Source organism: Lepisma saccharinum, chromosome 25, assembly GCF_977018435.1.
Source record: "Lepisma saccharinum chromosome 25, izLepSacc3.1, whole genome shotgun sequence".
In the NCBI taxonomy this organism is placed as follows: Eukaryota; Metazoa; Arthropoda; class Insecta; order Zygentoma; family Lepismatidae; genus Lepisma; species Lepisma saccharinum.
Genome location: NC_139253.1, coordinates 36594441 through 36608458, shown reverse-complemented (window position 1 = coordinate 36608458; position 14018 = coordinate 36594441). Strand labels below are relative to the sequence as shown.

At 37.0% G+C, this 14018-nt stretch overlaps 1 protein-coding gene across 3 annotated transcripts in view; it reads right to left on the bottom strand.

Annotated features, from left to right (window-relative positions):
• Positions 1-14018, bottom strand: part of LOC145978964 (vacuolar protein sorting-associated protein 26C) — a 54847-nt gene that overhangs the window by 18008 nt on the left and 22821 nt on the right. The window contains exons 7-8 of one of the 3 annotated variants that reach the window (XM_083112003.1): positions 10762-10877; positions 3960-3977 (exon numbers count right to left, since the gene is read on the bottom strand). In XM_083112003.1, coding sequence (XP_082968129.1) covers positions 10795-10877 — 83 coding nt within the window. In that variant the 3' untranslated portion in view covers positions 3960-3977; positions 10762-10794. Of the gene's footprint in view, positions 1-3959; positions 3978-10625; positions 10878-14018 lie in introns of those variants that run through there. The other 2 variants (XM_083112001.1, XM_083112000.1) reach the window with 2 other exon arrangements.

Sequence of the window (14018 nt, the reverse complement as noted above, 5' to 3'; positions counted from 1 at the left end):
TATTTGCTGGCAACAAGTACTTTGCTTGAAGTTTTAAATAAAAGAGTGACAAGTTTTTTAGGTATTGCTGCTCGAAGAGCTGCAAATTCTCACTGTCGTTGCAACACAATTCATCACCTGGCAGTTCTAATGTTTCCACGGTGGTGTTTAAATGATCATGTTCCTCACATGTATTTATTTCACTACCTGGCACAATCTTAAAATATTCACCCCTGTGCTTGCGTGATAAATGGGAAGCATATGTATTTTTATTTACAAATATTTTCTTGCAGCTTATAAATGGGCACTCGATAACACTACCTGCACAAAAATGGCATTTTAGGTGCACCGCCAAACTTTTCATATTTTCGAATTTCTTCGAACACATTAAATATTTTGCAGCTTCGTACTGTACATCATAATTTCTTTCCTTACGTAGGAACACATGGTCTCTGAGCATATGAGCTCTAAATCCATCGTAAGACTTAAAAACATGAATACACAATGGAAGTCCACGTCCACATGGAAAATTTATATTAGGTACGTTGGAATGTAATTGGCTGTGCTTGACATACGCAATCGAAGTCCGTACCTGAATATTACATATTTTGCACAGAAACATTGTACATACCTTTCAAGATTTTCTTCTTATGTAGATCCACACAAAATAACATTCAAAACATTGCAAACATCGAAACAGCGAACAATGGATTAGTCCGTCCACAGATTCACGAGTCACAGTGTAGTACAGTACATGTGGTCTTGGCGAGTACCATGCACATGCTCAAAACTTCTCGGCTCCTCGATTTACATGCCGGCTAGTAACTTCTTAGAAAACTGCCGATTTGTAGAATTTTTATGGTATCATGTCATTTATTTTACAGTAACTTTTTACAGTGTGGGGTATAGAGAAAAAAGTAATTCAAGGTATCTCTCAGTCAAGAAATAGTAAAGAAATCAACAAGTAGGTCAAAAAGTCAACAAAAATTCAAGAAATTATACTTCTAGTCAAGAATTTTTGCTATCACAATGACTGATTGGTTGACTTAGTTTATTTTACTTCACTTTTCTGTCCTTTTGGCTAATCGCGATGAGGATGAATGGTGGTAAGATAAAAAGGATGAAGGGACAATCACAAACATATAGGGACGACCAACAAGCCCCACATAAGATTATACTGACTAAGTACCGACGCCAGAGCTTCACTAGTCTGCCTAATGAAGTCCAGGATGCATTAATAGATAAAGGTCTACTTCTCTTGTTAAATACAGCTTCAGTTTTTATCTTAACTGGCCTTTTGGAAGGGGTTTTCATTAAATAATATTTATTTTCTTAATTGCTCATTTCCAACTTTACCGAAGTAGGAGTTGAATAAATAAAGGTTAAGAAAAACGAAAAAAAAAGTCAAGCAAATGTCCTGAAAAAGTCAAGAATTTTGTATTTGTTACTTTGGCAGACATCCTGTTAATGAACTAAAAACTACCCAAGATGAAACTTCTGGAACCATTTCAAATTTCGGTAATTGTTGAATATTTGTTTGCCATTACAGGTCATAATGCAACACATCACCAGATGTACAATGAGAGAGTACTTTCATTACCATCAGTACAACGGACTCGCGAGATGAATATTTTTTTCATAAAGTCTGTAAAAAGTTTGGTACTGGTCCCTATAGTTTCAAAGAGCTTGACTGTCAAGTAACTCGCAAATATATTTTGACTAAACCTGAAATTTGGAGAAAAACTGAATCCTCTGAGAAGTACCAGTTAAAGCATGTAGTAAGAGGTACCTTTTTAGATGGTTACAAGTTTGCAAATCTTGCATTTAAGAATTCATTAAGAAATCATTTCTTTTAATGAAAAGTGTTATCTTTAAATTACTTTCTAACGTGTTCCATAGATTTATGTATTATTTATTGCAAATGGTTTGTATCCTACATTTTGGGACATTATGTTCTATTTTTCCATTTAGTGATCTGGTAACCCTATTTTTGTATAGCATTTGCGATTTTCAGTGTCTAGAAATTTCTAACCTTTACCCTCGTGAATTATTACTATAGGGGAACCACAAGCAAAAAATCCTGCACAGACTCCTGTGTATCGTACTCCCCCGTGGAGGGGAGGGTCAGAGTGGAGCATGCTTCCTTACGGCCCGAGTTGAACAGACGAAGGGAGAGCTGTGTGGAGACTATTCGTCGAAGGTTCCTTTGTTTGTGTTCGCTCTATAGGAGTGTGTAGGATGGAAATTTTTTAAAATTCCAGCATTTGAGACAAATGGTGTTTCCCGACAATGGGAAACATTCAACATTTTCTGACACTGAGAAAAACCTTGAATTATACACATTTCATTATTTCCCCCTTCAGGTTATTGTTTTTGCGATTCTGGAATATAAACGGCTATTTTCAAAATAATTCTGACATTTATAATGCAGAAAACAATGCAAATTAGTCACTTTTAAACACGATTTGGGTTGGCTTTATAATAATTCCCATTTCCTCTTGCTTGCAGAAGAATCTATTATCCTTAATCCGCTGTCATTTACTATCACAATGTAGACTCTTTTCGCCCATGCTTCGAAAAATTTATTCTCTTCCAATCTTTACATTTTCATCTCTTATTACCAGTTTTTTATCGTACATCGGTGCCTCTCGTATACTTCTTCTTGTTCATTGTCTATCACTGGCATACGCAATGGGAGCTGAAATGGCTACAGCCCCCGAAAATTTTTAGTCCTTAAAATGGGACCCAGATTACCATTTTTTGTCATTGAACAACTTTAAAACAAAAACGGTAATTACGAAATATTTTATTCTGTACCTGCCAACCCCCTCCCCTTAGAACGATGCCTATGTAATATTCACCTTTACAATTCCATCCCCTCCATAAAGAATCCTGCAATCTTAACATAGATATAGATGTAAACAACGAAGCATGATCATGGTAACAAACCCCATATTAGATTGATTCATTGATTTGGTGTTTTAAGTCCACTTTATGCAAAGTAAGGCTAATCGGTACTGGACCTACAGTTTTAAAGTGGGATCCGAACCACTATGTGCTTCCACCGGGTATCGAACCCGGGACCCCCTGATTACAAGGCAACGACGCTACCACTGTGCTGGTAGATGATTGCTGAAAGGCACAGCTGTAGTAAACAGTATATACATTTGAGAAAAAGACTTGTGAGTCCAGAATTTCTTCTACCTCTAGGACTGATGTATGGAGTCTTGCAAGAGCTAATCACCTAATAAAAAGAACCATATGCGTGACCGAGTATTTCAAAGATGAACCTGGTGGACACACATAATTGACCTTGAATGCTGTAAAGGATGGTTTTGTTTCAAAATGTCATTCTTGAGCACAAGAAGAAGATAGTTACGATAAATGCTCACCAATTCATTCAAGTTGTGCACTGATGCAAACTCAAGAAAATAACCAATTGCTGCAGGGCACTTCAATACTAAACCCTGCTAACATTAGCAAAGGAAACATGTGTAAAGGTGAAAATGAAATAAGAAGAAACTGGTAAAATTTCCATCTCGATGAAACTTCCACAATTCAAGGACTTCGAGTTGTCTTTCAACTTTGAGTTCCTGAAGTCAAAGCATTCCTGAAAATATGTTACCAGTGCTGGGAACAATGTCTGTGTCTTGCTGGAAGTGCACGTCATCCTTGATACAAAGTGCAATCAGCTGGGGAAGGAGAAACGTCTGCTGCATGTTGAGGTAGGTACTGCCCGTCACGATATCTTCCTCGAAGGAGAATGGCCCGATTAGGTGATCCATTGACACAGTGCACCACACATTCAATTTTGGGCTATTCCTCTGGTGGGTTTGGAATTCATGCACCAGAATGCACAATTTCAGCTCTGCATACCACAGAACGCACTGTCTTCTCCTGAATTGATGCCATCTTGCCAGGCATAGGCGTAACTTGGTGGGGGCAAAAACCCTTCAAAAGTTTTAGGTTTGTTTATTAAAAGTAACAAGTTAGGAGACCTGGGGAGCAAAAGAATAAAAAGTAATATTTGTGATTTCCCAAATGTCACAGTTATTTAGCAAATAATCCTGAATGCTGTTTTATTGGATGGAAAACTTTTCGAGTCCCTTTTCCCACAAAGTTAAGCCCCAGGATTGATTCTGCCCCCTCAAAATTAGGCCCAGTTTGATTCTTCCCCCTCAAAATTAGGTCCCAAGTTACGCCCATGTTGCCAGGTAAAACTTTAAAGACTGCTGTGTATTACAAACTTTATTTAATTGAAATCTCTCTGTTAAAAAGTTATAGTGAATTTAAATGTGGGAAGGACTTTAGGAAAACCCTACCTACATACATACATACATATATATACGTGGTCTGTTAGGAAAGTAAAGAGACTGACTTTCTGTAAACGATGAATTTTATTATTTTTACAAATAAAGGTTATCCCCTTCAAAACAGTTCCCTTGGGCAGCTACACAGCAATGGAGCCGTTGTTTCCATTGTTCGTAGCAGTGCTGGAATGCTTCTGCTGGAATACCTTTTAGCTCGTCGGTTACGCTCTTCTGGATATTATCCAAAGTATCAAAATGGCGCCTTTCAAGTGGTTTTTGAGCAACGGGAATAAAAAAAGGTCACAGGGACTGAGATCCAGCGAATAGGGGGCTGAGGAACCACAGGAATGCTTTTTTTTGCCAATAATTCATAGATGGAGATTGTCGTGTGACATGGTGCATTGTAACAATCTTGGCGCACACTTTTCTCATGTCCAAATCTTGTGTTAAAATTTCATGGACGGTACACACGTTCAAATTTAACTCACTACTGATCATTCTCACCGTCAATCGACGATCTCACCTCACTCTTTCCACATTGTCGTCCGTTTTTGAGGTTGAAGGTCTTCCCACACGCGGTTCGTCTTCCACTTGTTCTCTGCGTTCTAAAAAGGACTTGTGCCATCTGAACATTTGTGCCCTAGATAGTACATGTTCTCCATAAGCCCTTTGTAACTTTTCATAAGTCACAGTAGCGGATTCGCCAAGCTTTACCCAAATTGGATGGCACAAAGTTGCTCAAACTTTTGCCAGTCCATTTTCGTAACGCACCTCACAAACACAACTTCACGTCAGACGCTCTCAACAATCGTGTACGAACTGCAGCAAGTTGAAACTTGTGCTGAGTCAACAGCAAGGGTTCGCCTACCTGCCGTGTGAAAGTGGAGGCAGCAGCGTTGCCGGTTCGTGCACAGTGTTGCCAGTCTCATTACTTTCCTAACAGACCACGTATATGCATATATACATACATACATACTGAGCCTCACATGGAAGGAGTGATGCAAGGTAGTTAAAATTTTGGAGGATGTAAGGTATGAGTTTTAGGACACTCTGTGAACTTTTGGGAAATTTACATGTTTTCTTATATTTTTTTTGTCAGGTTGAAAATGAATGAAGTGTCGGAGAAGAGAAAGGCTGACAGGGCTGTGATTCGGTACCCCTGTTGGAAAGGCCTCACTGCACAGGCTGCTTTGGTCGAGTGTGGCTTCACAGCACTTCCCCATTCACCTTATTCCCCCAACCTACCTACATCAGATTTTCATCTTTTCCCTGCTATGAAGAATTCACTTCAAGGACATCACTTCCACAGGGACAAAGGAGGTCATTCAGTGGTGGGAGACTCAGGACAAATCATTCTACCAGATGACTGTAAACAAATTGCAGCACAGAATGCACAAGTGCATTGATCTGGGGGGTGATTATAGAGATTATGTAGAGAAATCAATGAGAAATTGTAGCTCAAACACCCCTTCCCTGTGAGGCTCAAAACTTTTCACTCTCCCCTCGTATGTGTGTGTGTGTACACATTATATATATATATGTAGGATAAAAGGAAGTAGGGCCACAAGGGCTAAATAAAAAGTGAAAGAGGAGAGAGGAAACACTCACCGGACACAGAAAAAAATTAAATTTTCGTGATGGTATGTCACAAAAAAAAAAATGTCAAGAAACAGCAATATAAGGCCATGGATGTTCCCAAAGTAAAATATTCCGGAGGTAAAATAGTCCCCCGTTCGGATCTCCGGGTGGGGACTACTTTGGGAGGTCCCTGGACTAAGGATAAGATCTACGTTAGGAATAAGGATATTAAATTACGCACCTGGAATGTTCTGAGCCTTTACCGGCCTGGGGCATTTCAGTGTACAGTTAATGAGATAGTTAAGTATAAATTAGATGTAGTGGCTGTCCAGGAAGTTAGGTGGCCAGAAGGGAATTGTAAAATTAAAAATTATACTTTTTTCTATGGTGGTACTGAAAATCATAATTTTGGAACAGGCTTTTTCATAAATAATAGAATTATCTCGGCTCTTAAAACAGTAGAATTTATTAATGATAGGATATCATATGCAGTTTTACAGGGTAGGTGGTGTAAAATTATTTTAATAAACATACATGCACCAACGGAAGATAAAGATGATAATACTAAAGATGATTTTTATACAGAGTTAGAACAGGTCTTTGATAAATTTTCTCAGTATGATATGAAAATTCTGTTAGGTGACTGTAATGCACAGATTGGCAAAGAAGAGACATTTAAACCCACGATTGGTAAAGAAAGTCTTCATGAATTAAGTAATGATAATGGTATAAGATTGATTACTTTTGCAACCTCAAAGAATTTAATTGTGAAAAGTACCACTTTTCAACATAAAGATATCCATAAATATACCTGGTCTTCTCCAGATGGTAAAACTCATAATCAGATAGATCATATTCTCATTGATAAGAGAAGGCATACTAGTATAATTGACGTTCGTACACATAGAGGTGCTGACTGTGCCAGTGACCATTATTTAGTAATTGCTAAAGTAAGAGAAAGACTCTCGGTGATAAATCATAAGCAACAAAATCTAAAAGTTATAAAATTTGATACAGGAAAGTTTACTGATGAAAGAATTAAGAAAGATTACCAAATTAAACTGTCAAATAGATTTGATGTTTTGTAGGATTTAAATGATGAAAATATAAATGAAACAGACGTAAATAAGAATTGGGAGCACATACGTAATGCAATGGAATCAGCAGCTAAAGAAAGTATAGGATACTATAAACCGAGAAAAAGTAAGCCATGGTTTGATAATGAATGTCATAATCTAATAGAAATAAGAAATCAGGCTAGACTTAGGTGGTTAAATAACTCTGATGATACAAATCTAAACAATTATAATAGAATAAAGCGAGAAGTTAACCGCACGTTTAGAAGTAAAAAAAGAGATTACTTGAAAAGCAAAATTAACGAAATTGAAACAAACAGCAAAAATAAAAATATCAGAGAATTATATAAAGGTGTAAATGAGTTTAGAAAGGGATGGCAACCTAAAGTAAACTTGATAAAAGATAAATACGGTGATTCTCTAGCTGACCCAAGCGATATTCTAAATAGATGGAAGAACTACTTTAATGACCTTTTAAATGTTCATATAGGAGATAAATCAGAAGTAAATGAAGTCCACACAGCAGAACCTTTAGTTCCAGAATCTAACTTGACTGAAGTTAAAGATGCTATTAAAAGGCTAAAGAATAACAAAGCACCTGGCATTGATTTAATACCAGCTGAGTTAATTAAATATGGTGGAAATTCATTAACATGTCAAATTCATAAATTAATTTGTTTAATATGGAATAAAGAAGAAATCCCTCAACAGTGGAAAGAATCCATAATTGTTCCTGTGTTTAAAAAAGGTGATAAAATGAACTGCAATAATTACAGAGGAATTTCTCTACTCTCAACAACATATAAAATATTATCTAACATTCTTTTAACAAGACTAACTCCATACGCTAATGAAATTATAGGTGATTATCAATGTGGATTTAAACGTAACAGATCAACTACAGATCAAATTTTTCACATCAGACAGACACTTGAAAAAAAGTGGGAATATAATCAAAATGTCCATCAGCTATTCATTGATTTCAAAAAAGCATATGATTCAGTCGAAAGAGATAAATTATATAATATATTAGTAGAGTTTGGAATACCTAAGAAGCTTGTTAGTATGATAAAAATATGCACCAGTGAAACAGAAAGTAAAATTCGTGTGGGTATTAATATGTCTGACAAATTTACAATTCATGATGGGTTAAAACAAGGAGATGCATTATCTCCATTGCTCTTTAATTTTGCCTTAGAATATGCTGTTAGGAAGATAAAAGAAACTAAAGAAGGACTAAAATTAAATGGTGTGACTCAGTTGTTAGCATATGCAGATGATGTAGACTTACTGGGGGATGATGTGAATACAATTAAGAATAATGCTAAAATATTTTTCAAAACTGCTAAAGAGATAGGTTTGGAAGTTAACAAAGAGAAAACTAAATATATGCTTACAGGCCGAAACCAAGTGTTAGGTAATAATCAAAATCTAATTATTGATAACAAATCGTTTGAACCAGTTTCCAAATTCAAATACTTAGGAGTAATATTAACAAATGAAAATTATATTAAAGAGGAAATAAAAAGTAGGCTTAATTCAGGAAATGCATGTTACTTCTCTCTTCATAAACTTTTGTCTTCTCCTTTAATATCTAAGAAACTACAAGTTAAAATATACAAAACCGTAATTTTGCCTGTAGTATTATATGGATGTGAAACTTGGTCCCTTACATTGAAAGAGGAACATAAATTGAGAGTATTTGAAAATAAGATCCTTAGGAAAATATTTGGACCTAAAAGGGATGAGGAGACAGGTGAGTGGAGAAGGTTACATAATTTAGAACTACATAATTTGTATTCATGTCCAGATATTATTAGAATAATTAAATCAAGAAGACTTAGGTGGGCAGGCCATGTGGCACGAATGGGAGAGGAAAGAGAAGTTTACAGGATTCTTGTTGGGAAACCTGATGGTAAGAGACCTGAAGGAAGGCCAAGACGAAGATGGAGGGACAACGTTGAGATGGACCTAAGGGAAATCGGTAAGAATGGAAAAGAGTATATAGATCTTGATCAAGATAGGGAAAGATGGAAGGCCTGTGTTGCTGCAGCCATGAACCTTCGTCTTTAAGAAGGCTAGGGAGTTAGTTAGTTAGATGGTATGTCACATCTTCAGGAGTAGAGAGACGTGCATTCATGGTCGATATGTAGGCCCTCTCCCATCTTCTACGTATTGAGGTGTTGGTGGATTGGGGCAAGGAATGGATGGTTGCTACCTGGAAGCAGTCATTAAATGGAATATTGTGGTGATTGGTGTGAATGGCAACAGCAAAGTCCAGGTTTTGGGTAGAGGAGCGGTGGTTATTGATGCGGAGGTTGAGGGCTGTTGATGTTTCCCCCAGGTAAAAATCACCACAGATGTTGCAGGTGAGGATGTAGATAAGGTTTGAGGCATGGCAGGTCCCTTTGGGATGGAGGGTAAATTTGCCAGTGGCCGTGTGCACCTGGAGGGTGTGAGAAGTGATAAGGATGGGACATGTCTTGCACCTGGGTCGGTTGCATTTATGGGCAGGGGGGTGTTGGATGTGTGGTGAAGGAGTGTTGTGGACCAGGATGTTTTGGAGGTTAGGGGGGCGTTTGAAAACCACCCTGGGTTTGTCGGGAAATATGTTTTTGGTTTCGGGATCACTGTGGAGGATTGGGAGAAGAGAGTGCAGTGTGTGCCTGATTTTGTTGAGGTGGGGATGATATTGGGTGATGAGTGCAGGTGGGTTGGTGGCAGCAGGTTTCTTGGTGGTAGTGGTATGTGAGGCAGCTCGTGATATTTGCTTGGTGACCAGGATGGAGGGATATCCACGGTTAACCAGGGCCTGGTGTAGGCGGAGGTTATAATTCTGGCGGGAGGTGGGTGAAGTGTTCAGGCGCTGTCCCCTGAGGGCCAGAGAGAATGGAATTGCTTTTTTGGTGTGGAACGGGTGGGAGCTGGAGAAGTGTAGGTATTGCATGTGGTTGGTGGGTTTTATGTGGATGGAGGTAGTCAGGTGTCCTCCCTCGATGTGCACGTCCACATCCAGGAAGGTGATCTGGTTGGGGGAGTGTGTCCAGGTGAATTTTATTATTACAAGTGTCTTCAATGTTTGACATATTTAGTTGAACAAAATATTTTATTTATGATTTATGAATGAATACTGTGAATCTCATGTATGAATATGCATACCTGAGTTCTTTAAAAAGCTTGTTCAGTATTCATTGATTTCCATATTTTCTTTCGAGTCAATTTCTAATCTATACTTTTCTTTTTTTAATATTTAATAACAGGAGTAATTCTCCTTCAACGTTCTTCAAATCGCTCATCCATCTTCCTTAGATTGTCAGCTCTGTACAATGTCGGAAGTACAGTAACAAGTATTGTGTGAGGCGAAAACTAGCAGATTGATAGCCAGTCCAGCACCTATTGGAAATCCAGTTCCGTGTGTTTCAGTCTTAAAATGTATTCTTTCCTAGTTATATTACATAAGTTTTTATTTCAAGATAGACATACATATTACTTTATATTTGAAATACTGTAAATTGATTATAATTTTTCAGTGAAAAATCTCTTTCCTCAAAAATGCATACAAAAATGCATCTTACATGTCAGCAAATACGGTAATTATTATATTTTAAATTTTGTCTTCCACTGACTTACACATCATTAAGTTTATGTGAAACAAATATTCAAGAAAAATGAAAAATAAAAATGTAGCACCTTCATATATTTACAGTTCATACAAATATACTTACAAACATACAGTATAAATAACAATCAAAGAATGGATTGACAAGGAAAATGTATACAAATGATCCTTAAATCTGTTGTAACTTGCAGAAACTCACCAGAGTATTAACAGGGACCCCCAAATCATAATTTCAGTATCGTGTCAAAACTATTGGAAAATTTTCTGTTATAAGGTGATCATCCTGAAATATTATTACAATATTCACTTCAAACTCTGAAAAGAAATAAAGAAACAGAACTATACAAGTAACAAAAATGTAAGATTTCTTAAATATTAAGTTGTATGTAAAATTAACTTTGGCTTTTATCTGCCCTGTTCTTTTCCCAAACTACACTTCATATACTTCTGCACAACAACCTGTTTGTATAGTTTTCAAACTCATAACATAACAATATGAATGTACAGTGTTTCAAATCATGCAACCACAAACTTTTGAGTATGGAACAGTTCTTTTCTATCACTGTTCATATCTATATTTCATTTCTAATTAAATTGCTCATATAGTTTAAGAATTCTTTCAATTCTTCATATTTCTCAATTTTTCCAACACTTCTTCAATTTCGTAGCAACTTCTTGCCAGTTATTTCGCAAGATTCCCCATTTGCAAATCCTAATTCATCACACATTGTCCGTAGCAGATTTGCCCCAACACTAGCCTGGTATCACAGCCATTCTTACTTCTAAAATCTGTATGCCTTCATACTGAAATTTCCTGTAAATATCATAAATCTGGTAACTATCTGCTAACCCTGCTCTCTCTTCTATTCATCTCACCGCTACACGACCCAGAGGCAACAACTGCTATTGTCTATTATGTATCTTGTTCCAGCCATACTGACAAAAAAACGTCATAAAATTCACGCCCACACAGAGATCTCTTTGATAAGATTCCGACCCTCTTCTCAAAAACAACAGCACCCTCGAGCACTTGTTGCAAACTCCAAAGATTTAGCACTAGAAAAATAGTAATGTAATATACTAATATGGTTACATACTCTGCGTTGAAGTAACGGAGATACATTGCCTAAATTGATTGATTGACTGATTGAATTGTTTTATTTTACTTCACGGTTTGTGCCTCTTGGCTAATTTGCGAAGATGGGGATGAGTGATGAAATTGATGAATGGACATTTACAAACAACCATGCCCGAGCAGGATTTGAACCTGGGACCCCTGGCGTAGCAGCGCGATGATACATTGACTGAAGTCATAGGAGGTTTGACATCACTGTAAATTGTCCTTTGCTTCTAGAAATGTTTCCAACCAAATTTCCACACCTCGAGCGTAGTAATTACATATTGGTACAGTGCATGATGCACCAAAGAAGTGAACCTGACTCAGAGTCAGGGTGGCTACAAACAAGCAGAAATGAAATTCCCTGACTTTTCCAGGTTTTCCAGGACAAAAATTTACATTTTTCCCTGACAATTACAAACTAAACTAAATCGATGTTTTTGCACATGGAAATAATAAAATCATACAGATCCAGGTATGGATTTGTTAAGTACCAATATTATCTTCTATGAAATTGACTTAATTTTTCTATTTTCTATGATTTGAATTCAAACTGCAAAATAGTGAATCTTCAAAATTATTACAATTCACAAGCTAGGGAAGGATTATGGAATTTTGTCATACGCAGCAAGTTCAAAATAAAATACTTGATTATTTTTAAAGTTACGACTAAATGAGATAAGAGTGAAGAGTGAATGATTTAGAAATACAATTTGTAATTTATCAGTCTCCTTATACATTATCTGTATTATATGTTGATATTTCCACTGAGGTTTGGAACCCTCTGCTTGCAAGAACCATGAGTGCGGACTCAATTTTCAATGCATAAAGCTACTTCTCTCTTCTCTGTAAAGCAAACAACTTAACTCTTGCATATAAGTGAAACAATTTAATCGAACAAAATAAAGTGTCATATTTCCTTACATTATCAATGGGATTTCTGCTTCTGTACAGTATAACCAAGTGAAGTGCTGTGAAACTGACAACATGCAGTTATACCATTAATGCTGACGAAAAGGGTATGTAGGTATTAGAAATTGAACGCAAGAAATTTACAGAATTGTATTGTATAGGTACCTGATTTAGATAACCACACATTAAAACAGGAAAACTCTAATAATAAAAGCTTCTGAAAGTTCATATACGAGGGGCATCCTGAAAAAAGCTTTAATGGTGCCTATATGAAGCACTAGTGGTTGGAGAGCGACACATACACACGCAGGCAAGAAAAGAAGTGGCATGTAGCTGCAATCTGGTACAGTTGCAATGCAGCCGTTTTAGGACAGTTCTAGGTTAAAGATTGCAGCTCTCATACAGTCTCCCACCGACTGTGATGTAGTCTACATTGCACGCTCAGAATTTGGCACAGAGCCACCAGCAATCGTGTGAGGTGTGCAGACCGGACGTCGTGAGTGATAGTTTGGTCACACGATGGTGCAGACAATTCACGGAAGGCCAATCGAATGTGCACAACCCCATACAGCTGAGTACACACAGGCCCTTTGCATCACTTCAGGTGAGAGATCTTGGACCACTCCCTGTACAGCACTGGCCTTGAATGTACCGACTTTCTTCTTTTTGTTTAACTGAAGAGGTTTCTGGCAGGGCAAGGATTTGACAGCTACACTGCGGTAGAGATAGTTCCAGTCTTTGCTGTCAAACACCCTGTATACCATGGGCATACAAAATTTAGTGCCATGCTACGACAAATGCCAGAACAACGGTGGTGATTATGCCGAAAATTAGGTTAGGACTCACTGTTACTAATGCAATAAATTACAACTGATATTCTTGTTTTATTTATGCCTAATCGGTAGGGGCCTTGATATTTTGTTATTTTTTTGAAATTGGTGTTTTTTCTTATTTTTTTATTTTTTACTATACGGTGTTATTTTTCCAAAAATTCACATTTTCATTTTAGCGCCTTTTCTGGCCAATGTCTGAAATTTTACCTTCATGGTGTTTCCAAACTACTGTCTCAAATTGTAAGTCACATGGCTTACGCCTCTTCGTGAGAGTTCGATATATTGAAAGTTATTTTGGGAAAGTTATTTTCAATAACCCTTTTTTAATTTTAAGGTAAGGATATTAGATAATGGAATTTTCCCTGTATATAGGCTACTGAAGGATGCATAATGACCATAAGTGGCGACACACCCCAAAAAATAAAATCAATCAATCTCACGTCACAGATACCGATATATTGTGGCACCAAGAATTGGCATTATCTTTTTTTGACTTGTTAGTTTTACGTTTCCCAAAATTCGTGTTTTTGTTTTAGAACATTTATCTGCCAAATATACCGAAACGTAATACTCCATTCTGCTTTTAAACGATTA